The sequence below is a fragment of the Haplochromis burtoni genome, unplaced genomic scaffold (assembly GCF_018398535.1).
Source record: "Haplochromis burtoni strain Fernald_Lab_line unplaced genomic scaffold, NCSU_Asbu1 Contig_6, whole genome shotgun sequence".
In the NCBI taxonomy this organism is placed as follows: Eukaryota; Metazoa; Chordata; class Actinopteri; order Cichliformes; family Cichlidae; genus Haplochromis; species Haplochromis burtoni.
The window spans coordinates 3,875,815-3,889,843 of record NW_024582367.1 but is presented as its reverse complement, the minus strand read 5'-3'; the positions used below and the strand labels follow the sequence as shown (position 1 = coordinate 3,889,843).

General features: G+C 39.1%; 3 protein-coding genes across 6 annotated transcripts in view; all 3 read right to left on the bottom strand.

Annotated features, from left to right (window-relative positions):
- The window catches only part of wnk4a (WNK lysine deficient protein kinase 4a), a 48,798-nt gene extending 46,231 nt beyond the window's left edge, over positions 1 to 2,567 (bottom strand). For all 3 annotated transcript variants that reach the window (XM_005913586.3, XM_042223977.1, XM_042223981.1), the window contains exons 1-2: positions 1,690 to 2,567; positions 788 to 1,429 (exon numbers count right to left, since the gene is read on the bottom strand). In XM_005913586.3, the coding sequence (XP_005913648.1) occupies positions 788 to 1,402 (615 nt within the window). In that variant the 5' untranslated portion in view covers positions 1,403 to 1,429; positions 1,690 to 2,567. The remainder of the gene's footprint in view (positions 1 to 787; positions 1,430 to 1,689) is intronic.
- A 102-nt stretch (positions 2,568 to 2,669) lies between these two features.
- On the bottom strand, positions 2,670 to 12,002 carry vps25 (vacuolar protein sorting 25 homolog). The gene is made up of 6 exons (XM_005913592.3): positions 11,825 to 12,002; positions 9,230 to 9,375; positions 8,751 to 8,804; positions 8,571 to 8,659; positions 4,919 to 4,994; positions 2,670 to 3,515 (listed from the first exon to the last, which is right to left on the bottom strand). Exons 1-6 carry the CDS (start codon positions 11,869 to 11,871, stop codon positions 3,403 to 3,405), a joined length of 525 nt encoding a protein of 174 aa, XP_005913654.1. The 5' UTR covers positions 11,872 to 12,002; the 3' UTR covers positions 2,670 to 3,402.
- Positions 12,003 to 12,483: 481 nt separating this feature from the next.
- The window catches only part of arhgap27 (Rho GTPase activating protein 27), a 34,430-nt gene continuing 32,884 nt past the window's right edge, over positions 12,484 to 14,029 (bottom strand). For both annotated transcript variants that reach the window (XM_014335443.2, XM_005913596.3), the window contains 2 exons: positions 13,904 to 14,009; positions 12,484 to 13,772 (listed from right to left, as the gene is read on the bottom strand). In XM_014335443.2, the coding sequence (XP_014190929.1) occupies positions 13,601 to 13,772; positions 13,904 to 14,009 (278 nt within the window). In that variant the 3' untranslated portion in view covers positions 12,484 to 13,600. The remainder of the gene's footprint in view (positions 13,773 to 13,903; positions 14,010 to 14,029) is intronic.

The following is a 14,029-nucleotide window of genomic DNA, read 5'->3' as shown; positions in this document are numbered from 1 at the left end:
CACACACACACACACACACACACACACACACACACACAAAACTGCAAATGTTAAGAGTGGACTTACAGTTTTAATCTCTAAGTCCACAACTGTGCTATCAAACCATGTAAGCAAGAGAAGTGTCAGCTGTTGCCCAGGCTGTTTCAAGGCTGTGCGCCAAATGCTATGGCATAAAAAGTACTGACACTTCTACAGTTTTACTGAAGCCTGCCTCTTCAGTCGTCTGCCTTACTTTATGTTTACATGATACACGTGGGCATTATGCCCTGCAAGGCCAGACCACCAAGCAGAACTTCATCTCACAAGCCCCACATCACATTTACTTTTTAACACAACCACTGATGGTATGTTCCTAAAAACTTGATCTATTACCTTTCAGATGTTCTTAGCTGTCACGTGAGGCCTTCAGAGAGCCCCAGTGTCACTGGTTGTTAATGAAAACAGAGATTAGAGGGGATTCATGACAAGCAGAGTACTGTAGCTCAGCTTGGAGCTGACTGCTAACAGGATGACCTGCCTTACCATGCAAGTGCCTGACACAACTAACTCAAGGTCAGTGGGGAATAATATACAGTAGATTAGCTGCCTGACATCAACCCTAATGCCCTGAGGGAGGAATTAGAGCAGCAAGTGGGCCAGGAAATCAAGAAAAGCATCAGCTTACACACTTGGCCTAGTGTTCATTTTAGGAAAGGTAGATTTAAAAGTCCTGGAAACCAATGCATCGTTTGTGTGAAGTTGTACATAGATGGGAATATGCTGTGAACAGACCCAGTGTGCATCCTACCTGTAGCTCACACCATGCCACCTCCACTGTAGTCTCTGTGTCCAGCCCTTTATAGACCGTCTTGAAAGACCCCCTTCCAATCTCTATGTTGAATTTGAGATATCTTCCATCAGGAGATGTTGCCACCGCTTTAGTCTCCACGTCCTCCTTTTCTTCCTGCTCCCACTGAGTGTCAAACGTGATGCGAGACAGAATCTTTTGCTGTTTATTATGAAGTTCGTTTTCAGAGTCCGAGCTGGGATCTTGAAGAGTGGATCTGGCAACAGGTTTCCAGTTGCCACCGACGGACCCGGCGTCGGGGTCCTGGCGGCACGTGCTGGAGCTGGAAACCGGAGACGCGGACGGCGGGGTGTCGTCTGTTTTTTCTTCCTCTGCTCTGGACTCGGGCAGAGAGAGAATATTTTCTGCCGACCACGATAAGGCTTTGGAAAGTACACCGCTGTATAGGGGAGAATCAATGTCCATACTAATTTTCTGCAGGCCGTAGGAGTTCCTCCGTGCGCCCAGCCCGTGCGTCCTCAGCACGGATGGGACTCGGGACAAACAGTCGTCGGTCATATCCACGGAGAGCCCCGGGAACCCGCGTCCTGGTATCTCTACTTGTGCATGAGACATTGTGGCAGGTTCAACCTGATTTGGAGCCTAAATATGGAAATAACAGTAGGACAGCAGAGCACCGTTACTTTATATTTCAGGTTACTTTTCCATGATGTCAGTTAAGTCAGTGGCTTTAAAACAAAAGACTGGAGACTGAATAACAGCCATATCTAAGGAAAACAAGATTAGAGACGATAGTCGGAAACGTGTAAACTACTGTAGTGCCTGTAGTGGTAACCAGCCTTAGAAGTATATGACAGATAAAGCGTGTAAAAAAACCAGAAAAGTGAGGAAAATACACTTACTCAGCACATTCACTGCGTAAAAAACATGTCACTTGAACGCTCCACGCACATTAATGCATAGTTTCTTTCAAGTGATTCGTGTGGTCCTCTCGTCTTCTTCTTCTTGTCTTTCTGAAAGCTTTTGCCATAACCTACTGCGAAAGGTCTGAACTGCCAATATCAACAAAGCTCCGGAGGGCAGTTCGTCCTGTGCGCTCCCAGTGCGCGCTTCCAACTCCGCCCCCTCGCAGCTTTCACGCGCCAATAGGGCAATCCAGAGGGAGTAATTATAATAAGATGAGGAGTGTTTGGTAATTTATCATTTTGAACCGCAAGTGTTATTAAGTTTTGATTTGTTTTATCCGATTAAAAGAATATCTTCAAAACTCAACTGTGGGAGTGACTCTAAATTTTTGAGAAACAATCCATAAGCTGCCTTTTATGACACTTTGTATTAATTTGGCGATCAGGTTCTTCAGCTGGTTGACTTTAAGCTTGCTGACGAACAGAATGTCCACACTTTCAACTGGCCCCCCGCTGATCAAAAGAACTCCTCCTCAGTTTCCTCTGAAATTAGATAAAAACGATGAGTCATTTTATTACTTGGCCAAGGCTGTCCTCATTTGTGAAAAGCGATATGCTGCCCAAAGGTGGAGGATGCGCACCCGCGCCTGGCCTACAGGGGGGGCTGCTGCTCGTGAAACAGTACACCATTATCAGCCAAGGCCACACTGGGCCCCACCTGCCCCACAAGAGAACATACAAGGTTTTATCCACAAAGACACGCACAATTCTCTGGAGCTGTATCATCCCTCCACAGGCGGGAATACACAGCACATGATGTCAGTATGCAGTACTTTAATACAGCTGCAGCAAGGAGATCAAAGCATCATCATTGCTGCAGTTTCAGTCTGCACTCTGCAAAGCTTTTGAAGTCCTCACTCGTGTTTTTCACACAACAAAACGTCGATGCACGTGAAAGAAAGGAAATAGCCAGAAAATTTAACAAATGTCTAATTTATTTCCTACAGGATATGAAAAAGAAGTTGAATATAGACAGAGATAAAGATAACAGGAGCATCACAGTAGCTACTGCACAATAATAGGATACAGCAATCTGTACATGAAGTCCACTATTATTACACGCAGCTGAGTCAAGCCAAGACTGGCTCAAGCGCCTGTTGTGTTCCTCTTCTGGAAGCATTTACTCTCAAAATAAAAAGTCCCTCTGGTGTTGCTTTCTGGAATTTCTTGGTATGTCTGGTTGGAACAGAGGAATAACAGCCGAGCAAAGATCCACAGCTATTTTTACAGAGTAAATTTGTTAACAGAGAAAAATGAGAATAAAAGTAGATGCATTTACAATAATAAAGATGGAGTAAAGTTAAAGCGGGCAGGGAAAGACGTTCCCCTAAAGTACTCAGACATGACAGTATTTAGTGCCCTGATATTCATTGCATGGTTAAATGGCAACAAATGCTACCTATGACGACTTTACAAGTAGCATGATCTAAAATGCCCCCCCCCCCAAACACTTAGAAATGATATTGGTTCTCTTCCAGTAAGAGAAGGCTTTGAATCAAAAGGCAACAACAATTAGAGGACCAGCATCCACTAGACTCGGTATTGAGGTGCACCTTATGTAGCCTTAAATGGCTAAATCTTAATAAAAATTTGTCTGTAAAGTACAGTGTGAGGGCTCCCAGACAGAGGGTGTGTGATTCCAGCACAGTTTTAGAAGAACTTGACGCCTTTTCCATCGTCCATGGTGAAGAGCTCGGCTTTGCCTTCTGTCTGTAAAGCCTGCAGCGAGCGAAGCAGCATCCAGTCCTCCAGACCGTGGAACTCTGGAGAAAAAGGATTACAAGCTATAAGAAAATCAAATAAACTAATCAATGAGTCAAAACACCGATCACTCAGATATGAGGTGAATAACAACTATTATCTCATAACAAACCTGCATTTCAAGTCTGGAAATATCTGCCTAAGAGAGCAAGGGAACACTTGGTTAATGTGTTGGATCTGGGAAAAACATAGGCTAAATATCTGAGTGACTCTCAAAGAAGCCAAATTATTTAGGTCACTAAGAACGAGGAGGGCTTATGGGGTGTTCTCAATTAGCAGCAGAGGACTGAGTACCACAGGGCAACTTCAGAGTCCACGCCTTAGGGGATCAGAGCCAATTTCAAGCATGCTGCTTGGAGGACCAGCAGCATAGTTTTATATGATAAGTGTTGACTCTTTGCAGTGATGCCAGATGGGAGGGATGGGATCACCGGTTTATAATAAGGCTCACACACAGTGACAATTAACCTAATGTGCATGTGCATGTTTTGGACTGTAAGGGAAGAGCCCAGAATACCTGGAAAGAACCCACAGAGGCACAGGGCAAACATTTAAACTCTGTACAGAAAGTGGAATTCGAATCCAGAATTCACCGCTTGCTGTGAGCGTTAATCTTTGTGCCAAAGTTCCAAATAAATCAAAATCTCAGGCTTCAGGGCTGCACCAAACACATTTTTCACTCCTCTTGGCTATGTATGATACTTGATACTTCAGTCAGCCCATGAACTGAAGGCCCCATCAAGGTTCGGTATTTGGTAAATAAGGATTATTTTCAAGCTGTGAATCATGCAAATCTGGTCTAGTGGAGGCCAAGATTAAACATATGTAGCTGGAAGTAAGTATAATAGGTTCCCTGTAGGGTTAGGGTGTGCTATGCAAGAAAACAAGTAAGAAATGGGCAGGTATCTGAGCCACTCTGACAAGAGCCAAATTATTAAGGAACAGGAATCTCTGACACAGCAAGACCTTTTGGCTCCCAGTCACGGGCAAAAGGTTTAGATACCACAGGGTCTCTTTCAAGTCCATGCCTTGGCAGGTCAGAGATGTTTTTAAGCACTTAAAGGATAAGCAGTATATTAAGCTGATATCTTCATAATGTTTTGGGTCAATGTGTGCAGCACATTTCATTAGCATCGCATTTATTAACATTAAACAGTGCTTTACGTGCAAAAATAGAGATGAAAGAAGCAATTTGGGACTACAGCTAGGTGAAATCATGCAGAAACAGGAAACAGAGTAAACAACACAAATCAAACAGTTAAAACAAACTAGGACTGGAAACCTACTGTACAGCCAGCATTAATAAAAGCCTTTCTCGCCACTGTGCTATGTTATGTTTACTTTAACGCGAGCTGGGTTTTATGGGTGCTTTCTCCATGTGGAAAACTTTAAAACGGTGCCATACCTTCACCTTCTGTGTCATCACCATTGGACAGCTCATAAAGTGTAAACACAGAGTTGACCATACCGTTTTTGGAAACCTAAAATGTTGGAAAAAGATATAATGGTTACATTTACAGATGCGTTAAGGTGACAGAGAATACTTTTCTTTATTAAGAAAAAAATAAATAAAAAAAAAAAGCAGCTTTTTAAAGAAAAAAAAACCCATTTTATTCTAGATGATGAAATTGTGGATAAAAATAAACTATTCCCAAAGTATTTTTATTTATTTAATAAAATATTGATGTTTGGTGTCCCTGTATTGATACAATATTACCATGCAAAATATTGCGATACTATGCTGTATTGATTTTCCCCCCATCCCACTCAATTGTCCAGTTACTTTTAAGCCTGTGAAAATGAGGGACTGTGCATAAAAACGGCTTTAATAACCAAACACTTAGTGTCAAAATTCTGTTAAAACCTTTGAATTACTGGTCTGTATTTCTGTTGTTTCACTTAAAATCCACTGTGGTGGATTATTTATGAACCCAACTGTATTTTCAGAAGTTTCTAGCTTGTCTGTAGCTTCAATCCTATTTAATATCGCTGAAGGCTATAATTTTGACCCTCCCCTCATGACCCAGCAGTAAAGAATGAATGTGCAAACAATACTTGTTAATAAAAGAAATCACTGATTGTTTCCATTGGATTTGTTGGCAAAATATAGAATATTTACAGACATATGCTTTTGACACTGAAAATATAAACATGTTCAAACCAGTTTCACTCCTTTTCAATTACCATAACCCCAGTATACAATCTGGAACAATTTTCACACATTTTTACACAAAATCAGACAGATGCAAGTGCCATAAACCCACCCAGCACCACAAACTTTCTGGTCCAAAGGTTGAAACCACTTGCTTAGGTTACTAATGCAGGAGCTAAAGCAAGAAATTCACAAACGACTAGCAGATGCAGGACACAGATTCTGTCCACCATGGTTTTGTCCCTACAGAAATTATCCCAACATCTGTTGCTAATGATCAGTTCTAACCTGTCTAAAAGTGTGCTGCTTCTCAAGAAGTCAGCAGTGGCTCTGCACTCGTGCCAGCGCAGGCTGCTTTTTTTTTTTTTTTTTAAGCACAAGGAGCAAAGAGAGCCCAAGTGGTCGATGAACACAACACTGGCCTTCTCGTTATGTCGCAGGTAACACCTACAATATATGTGTAGAAGTACAAGGTGTACAAAACAGCACAGCAGTCGTGTTTAAATTGTTTACACAACCACAGCGGTTGTGACGTACACCCACAGCCCTGAAGATGTGCTCCATTAACCTTCACCAACACCATCTGTGTGCCAATCTCTATCATGAACAGCACAAGAAAGAATACGGCACATCTGTAAATGGCATCAAAATGCACTAGATCCTTTTTATTACATGATAATTCCCCCCCCCCCCTACAGACATGTAGCTGATAGGCTTCCCAGACTTACTGGAAAAATGGGGGGAAAAAAACCCCCAAACTATACCCATTTGGATCTTTGTAGGTACTAATTTGGAACCTTGACCACAAGTCTTATTCTATTTTAATATAATTTCTTAATTTGACACATGAAGTGGTAAACAGTCTTATAACCTGAACGTACAAAAAAAAAAGAAGAAGCAGAAACTGAATTAAACTAACTGAAAGTTGGAGAAAGTGAAACAGATGTTTTTTAAAGCTGCCATTTCTTCTAAATGCATCGCATGCAGTTAATCATTAAGTTTCTGTTTTGAAGAGAGAACAGACAGAAAGGAATAATCGTTGTTCAAAATGTGGGTTCAGAACAGGCAGTGTGGGGTCCAGTTTTTACAAGAACTGCAACCAAACAAAATGATTTAAGTAATTTGTGAGGCTAAAGGCAATAAATAGGTAAAATGATATAAATTTATAAACGAAAATATAGTGTACCCGATCAGCTATATTTATGAGAGTTATAGACTACCTGAAGGATGAGAAGTTAAAACTTTCTGGACCCTTAGTTTGAAGACTTGTTTGGTTAAGGCTTGGTTTTAATTCAGTTTGATGTTTTTATTAGTCCTTTATTTATACAGGTAAAACTCTCATTGAGATTAAAATTATCATTGCGAAGAGAGACCTGGCATCATGGCAACAAAATTACCACATCAGTACATAACATTTAAAACAAATACAATATCCCACACAAACATGAAAAATATACAATAACAGATCAATTAAGAGCGAAATTAAAAACAATCACACCGAGTAAAAAAAGTAATTCTTTCGTTCCTTTAAGATGGAATTAAACTCCCACATGGTAACCAGTTCTAATAATTTCAGTTCCTTCTGCTGATTATTCCAGGAAACAGGGGCAGCGTATTTAAAAGCCTTTTTTCCTAATTCTATTCTGATTTTTGGGACAATCAATTGTATGATATTGCGAGAATGAGAGTTGATATTCTAAAAATAAAGTTCAGAAAAGTCTTCAGATCTTCATTTTTCAGTTTAAAGTTTAATTATATAGCATCAACTCACAAGAAGAATCTTTTTAAGGTGTTTTATTTTACAAATACTCGAGGGAAAACCCCAACAATCATACAGTCATAGTTTTGGAGTTAAAGAAAAAGGTTTATGGATTTTGTTGGTTGGGGATGCGGTAATATCAACGAATGACCTTGTAAAACAGCTGAAGATACATGTTTCTATATCCATGTGTGCCAGTCACTCTAAACAGAGTGAAGCAGGGATAAACAGTGAAGCCAGTGTGGCCTTAAACATGCATTTTTGCTAATGATCAACAGAGGGCAGTAAAAGGAGTTCAAGTTGTATAAAAGTCTATGGGAGAACAAGTGTTGGTTGTTTCTGCTCTGTGACTCAGTAAACACTTTCCTAATCAGATTTTGGGCTTAGTCACTCCTTTCAGACCATCTTAATAAAAACCTCAAGCTTATTTTGTAAATTACAGATGTTCTTAGAGTTGGAAAGGAGGAGTACCCAGGTTATCCCCATTTACTAACATCTTACCCATCACTGCTCATTCATCATATCTAGTTTTAAAACATCAGGGGAAAAAAAGCACAAAACCTTAATAAACCAATGGATGACATAATGGTGAATACATCCAACTTTTATATCATCTATGCAATCAGACTGCAGTCACTGCAGGGAAAACACTGGTAAAAACAACAACTTTCAGCCAAAACATAAGAACTGCTCATCAAAACAGCATGAAAGCCAGAAGTGCACTTACTCAGGTCCCTAGCAAGACACTTGCTGAGTTCAACAGGGACTAAATAAAGAGTTGAGGTGACAGATAAAGAACATGCACCGATTTCTTGCTTTTTTTCACGAGATTTTAAGTACATAACACGTTGTTTCTTATCATCTGTCCTTTAATGCTACTGTTCTTTAATGCTAGTGATTCTGTCTTATGTCTGTGTGCTGGTTACATGAGCATCGATAAGATACATGAGCTTGTCTTTCCCCTTTTTAGTTTTTATTATAGTGTAGATATTAATGGTTTTACACTGTGATTATCACAACATTGCAATAATGAACAATATCGTGAGGTTGAAATAAACCTCATTCTGTTATCAGCTGCATAAATGTGCAAAAAAAACAAAAAAAAAAACAGTTTGTGGCAGTATGTGTTGTAATTTGATGACTCACCCACTGATATATTAACTTGCCCCATTCCTCTGGTCGTCTCCACATGACTAAACACCGAGACTTGTTTTTATCCAACCACTCGAGGTTGCCTGAAGACAACAAGAATGCTTTTCACTTATCAACGTTACACAATAAGATATTTTTGACACTATGCTGGCAGGTAAAGTGAATAAAATTCACCTTTTTTCCTCAGTTCCTCAAAAACAACTTGAATTGCTTCCATTGACAGTTTTCCTGGGATTCAGTTAAGGCTAATGTGCAATGGCACAATAAGCATCTTCATGCCAGTTGTGTTTAAAATGCTTCATCTTGCCCTCGGCACAGATTAGCTGGGAAATAAAATTCAGTGATCATGTTATGACCTCAGTCTCTGAAGACAGCTTTGTATCAGGCCCGAATCAAGAGGGAAACCTCAAAATAAATCAGTCAAGCAGAGAGAGAAAGGGGGAGGTGGCTCTGTCCTAAAAACTACAGTGACTGCAATGTGTGTCAACATTAATATCTCTGAACTATAAATTCTTCACAAGAGATTTAGCAATTGTAATATATAAAAAATAAAGGATTTAAACTAAAAACAAACAAATATTTTTCCAAAAAAACCCCGTTAAAATAATTGAACACTCCCTTAAAAAGGAACCACAGGTTGACTTTCAGGATACGTTCTATCTTCTTGTTGTTGAACATGGGGCTTTCCTGAGCCTCCATGACATCCAGCGTGTAGAGCTTGTGATGCCGGCAGTAGGACAGAGCCAGTGAGCACCATGCCGCCAGCTGCTTCTGTCTCGTGTCAACATTGGGCTGTAGTCTGTCAGAAAAGAACACAAAGAGATTACTGCAAAGATTACCGCAAATGCTTGGGCAAAATAAACTTAATGCACGTTAAAGACACAAACACATTTTTCCTTAACCATAAACAGCGTTAATCACATAATCAAGCTTTTTTATGAATGCTGCATTTCTAATTAAAGTCAGTTTGCTCGAAAAGCCTTCATCTAGTAAGCATTTAATGTTTTATAATGAATAATTCTTTACTTTTCTTCATTGGTTCCAGAATAAAAGATGTTTATTTAAAATCTTTCTCCTGAAGTCTTGACTCATCAGGCCCCAACATCAGTGTCCAACATACTGACCCCTTGTATAGTTTTACTGATCTCCAAAAAAGCCATTTTAATTACTTTAGGACGACTGCTGTGTTCCTTCGGATTACCCCCCACCCCCCTATCCACCCCTGTGGCTAGTCACGTGCTCTAATGTTGTGATGTGGACATTAATGTGCTCTCTGTGCAGAGGAGTTTTTTTTGTTTCCTGTTCTCATGCTGTCCTCCCATAGGTGCCCAGCGTGAGAAGAGGTCTCTTTATTTTTCCTCTTGTACTTTTCCCACTGTTGTGTAATTTTTCAGTGTTTTCTCTGCAACGCTGCCGATCTCCGACTGTATTCCCATGTGATGTCTTTGTTGTGTGTGTAAGTCGGGGGGGTCCTATTCCTCTGCGGGGCAACCTGCATATGGCCAATAAAGCATTCATTCAATTCAATTCAATTTATATACAGCTGACTTAATCTATAAGAACGTGCCATAATTTCTTAGTAGATTTAGATAATAAATCAACATCAGAAAAAATATATATATATTTAAGCTTTAAAATAAGTGTAGTTAAGTAAATGCAATGCCCCTCTTTAGATTCCCCCCCTGCATGTTCTAGGTATTGCTGCTAAAAAGAGAGGTGGCTGCTTTCCAGGTACAGCAAAGTCTACAAGAAATCTGCCATATTTAAAGATCTGTCAGTTTACCCACAGAGACAGCTTTTATTTTAGTTTCTTCTTAATTTAGCTGTGCTATTGATGTGCAAAACAAACAGGGGGTATATGAGACATTCTAAAAACAAAAGTCTTCTTCACATTTAAACTATGCAAACAGGTGGTTTCATGATTTATTGATATTTTAGAGCGAAAACACTGGCTATAAGGAAAACTACTCATCAGTTTGGGCCCACTTCAGCCAGTTTGATTCACAGTCTTTGTGCCCGCCCTTAGCCACCTGTCCATTGGTTACAACTCTGATCATCTGTTACAGGCATCATTGCATCATATCCTGCCAACAGAGCACCTTGCTCTGAGACTATAGGGTTACTTGCAGTTCCTAGAGTTTGTAAAAGTATAATAGAAGACAGAGCCTTCAATTATCAGTATCGTCTCCTGTGCAAACAGCTCCTAGCTTGGGTTCAGAAGGGATAGGGAAGGAATGGGTCACTGGGATGTTCTCTCCAAAATTACACCATCATTACCTTATAATAGTGCCTTGAGGTGATGGTTGTTTGAAATTGGTGCTAGATCAATGTACCTGAAAAAACTCAATTGCCAGCCTATTTTGAGCCAGTAAAAGCCAGTAATATAGAATAAGCAGAAGACAGTAGATGGCCAGATTTTACTTAAAGACTTTTTATTGCAAGGACAGTGATTCAAATGAGAATCCAACGTTTTGCCTGATTTTGTGTTCTTGCAGGCAGGAGCAATGTTTGGCAACATAATACAAACTTAATACAAAAGACAAACTGCACCCATAGGCAGATATGTTAACACTGACCTGGGATTAAGATAAGAGCAAAGTGTTCCATTTTTAAGTATATACATATGTGCTGCTTTCCTAATATCTGTCATATTGTAACGGGTTAAAAGTCATTTTTACATATCATGTATAAAACCAGTCTTTTATTGCAAGCCTACCCTATCATATTCGACCGCCTAGACAATAGCAGCCCCTTTAAATGTCCCTTTCGGGAAGTTGCTCTCCCGGTGATTTATCGGGACAGCAGTGTTTTACAGGGATTTCAGCACTGAGGTCTTCCTGACTTTTATTACACCAAAACGTGCAAGTCTTTAGGCGATAACTAGGTGAAATTCTCGCTATCTCGCAGCTCATCCCATTAAATAAGCTCACTCGAGATAACAGTGGAAATCCCAAAATTCAAACACACGACGATGAACTGTTTGCCTGTTAATGTTTTAATATAGCCCCCTGAAGTCTAGCCTTAACGAGCCACTGAGACAAACCGAGAAAGACTTTAAATAAACTTCAGAAAGCCAGTGAGTGCAAAATCACTTCCCTAGCAATCTGTTTCGTTTGGCTAGCTGGCGTGCTAACATGATGCTAGCACGAAAATAAGCGCTCACCGACTCATAAATGAATAAATACTGAAAACTGAGTTTCGTGTTCACAAGCTCTGCTCTGAAAAATACTGAGAAACATCTGACTCACGTGAAAAACGGTGGAAAATTGTACTGCCACGGCCACTCAAAACTCATTGCAGTGGATATGTTGGGTGCTCACAGCTGACAGCTCCCGGAAACGCGTCCAACCTCCCAAATGGTCCGACTCATAAACTTCCGATTTGGGGGATCGCAAGAAGAAAGATTTCTTTCTCTAACTTTTTTTGTTTTCGTGTTGTTGTTTTTACTTAGACCTCAGCATTTACAAAACATTCAGCTTTATGATTTTTTAAATGTATTTTGTAGATTAAATTAAAGACCCGTACCCGTGTTAAATATTTAATATTTAAGTTACACCTTTTGGCATTTATAAAGCCTTTTATAAAATAAGCATTTTATTTCCTCAGCCTCTTCAGCACGTGTAATCAGAGTTTGTTTAATTGCAATTGTACAATAGTTGTGCAACCATTTGCTTTGACAATAAAATATTTGAAGAACAGTTAAAAGTGAATAATGACGCAATCCTTTTTATTCAACAAATGTCGAATATTAATTTAACCGAAAGTGTTTTTCACTTTAGATTAATATTTAGTTAAAATTTGAACTTTTGAATAACATGGTTTACTTGTATATATGTTGACCCCATTATTTGAAACCTTGGAAATTATTATTTATGAGAACATCCACAATTATAAAAATATACATGACAAGTGTACAGGCCAGCTTTAATGAAAAAACAAATTCTTAAATGTATTTCTCCCATTTACAGCTTATAAACACATGATTGCAAGAAACAAACATACACACAAACCTTTTTTAACAAAGTTATTTTATTATGGAATAACTTGTGCATTTTCACCAACTTGAAGCATAAATATGCCATCTATTTCTATTTACATGTCATAAAGCTACAATCCATGTTTCTGTTCTGAATTTCAAACTGTTGCTACTTTATATCTCTGTGCTGTTATTATACAATTTCTTCAAGTACAGCATGATTGAAAAATGATGTTTTCAGTTGAAAATAATCTACAAGTTGCACAAGTACTCTAAGTCACCATCATCTATTTCATAGCAAGAAGTATTAATATTTTTTTTTACACATTTCTATATTACAATAAAATTCCTGCGTAAAAATGAGGCCGAAAAAGAAGAAACAATATTAGCATAGAATCTCAGATATTGCCATGAGTGATAAACTGTAAATTACTAAAAATAAAGATAAAAGCAATAAAAGAAAATTTGCTAAAGAGAGAATTAATGCATTTCTCCAAGTTTGACCTATTGGTTCTATTATCACTGAGATTTAGATAAACCAAAACAAAAAAAAGCAATAAAATAAAATCTCCAGAAAGTGACTTGTGAGATTTAGACACCTAGAGTTCCAGGGAGGGAGAGCAATTTGTTACAGTCTTCACTCCACACACACACACACACACACACACACACACACACACACAACAAGCTCAGTGGCTTTGAAACGGTAAACCAAACAACACCTGTCAACACCCATGTAGCTCAACTTCCTCTCCTGCAATACTGCCAACGTAGGGTCTAACGGTGTAAGCTGCACACGACAGAGAAAATCCAGATAAAACAGTGGTTAAACATGCTTCAAATATCCTCAGCGATGAGCACGTGAAGATCCCTTTCCTAGTCTGAATAAACTTGAAGACCCCTTTCACATATTTTACAGAAGGAGTTTAACTTTCCAGATCGCACACTGAAGCTGCTGATGTGCAAATGCAAAGGTAAATCTATCTCTTTAAACAATTTGACCACATTTACATGTTGGCCCAGGTCTGCACTGGAGGTTTGTTACTGTTTATTGGAAGAGATAGTTGTATTCGTTCAGGACGAACTCCACTATCTGGTTCTGGAAGACCATGTGCATCGCGATATTCCCCGACTCCATCTCCGGCCGAAGCAGCGTTGGGCCGAACACAATTGCCACATTCTGTACAGTCATACGATTATCCTGCCCATATTCAATAACCCTGTGAAGGAAATTCAATAATTATGACAAATCCTCTCAATTTCAATATGAATATAAGCACAGTAAGCAAAATAAATAAATAAATAAATAAAAGATAAAATGCAAAGGACAGAAAAGTAAAGTGTCACAAACCTGTGTAAATGCCCGAATAGAAGCTTCATGGTGTGGTGGTTTGGAGCAGGAAGTGACTGGATCAAGTCATACATGTGATCCCGTTTTGTGTTGAAATCACCAATTCCTAGAAATACATAACAATTG

What these genes read in the sequence shown, in the direction of transcription:
- vps25 (XM_005913592.3), bottom strand. Translation starts at nt 11,871, where the DNA reads ATGAGTTTTGAGTGGCCGTGGCAGTACAATTTTCCACCGTTTTTCAC. An exon ending in AATTTTCCACCGTTTTTCAC is followed by an intron (nt 9,376 to 11,824) that starts GTGAGTCAGATG and finishes CTTTTCTGACAG; the next exon opens with ACTACAGCCCAATGTTGACA. An exon ending in TGAGGAACTGAGGAAAAAAG is followed by an intron (nt 8,660 to 8,750) that starts GTGAATTTTATT and finishes TGTTGTCTTCAG; the next exon opens with GCAACCTCGAGTGGTTGGAT.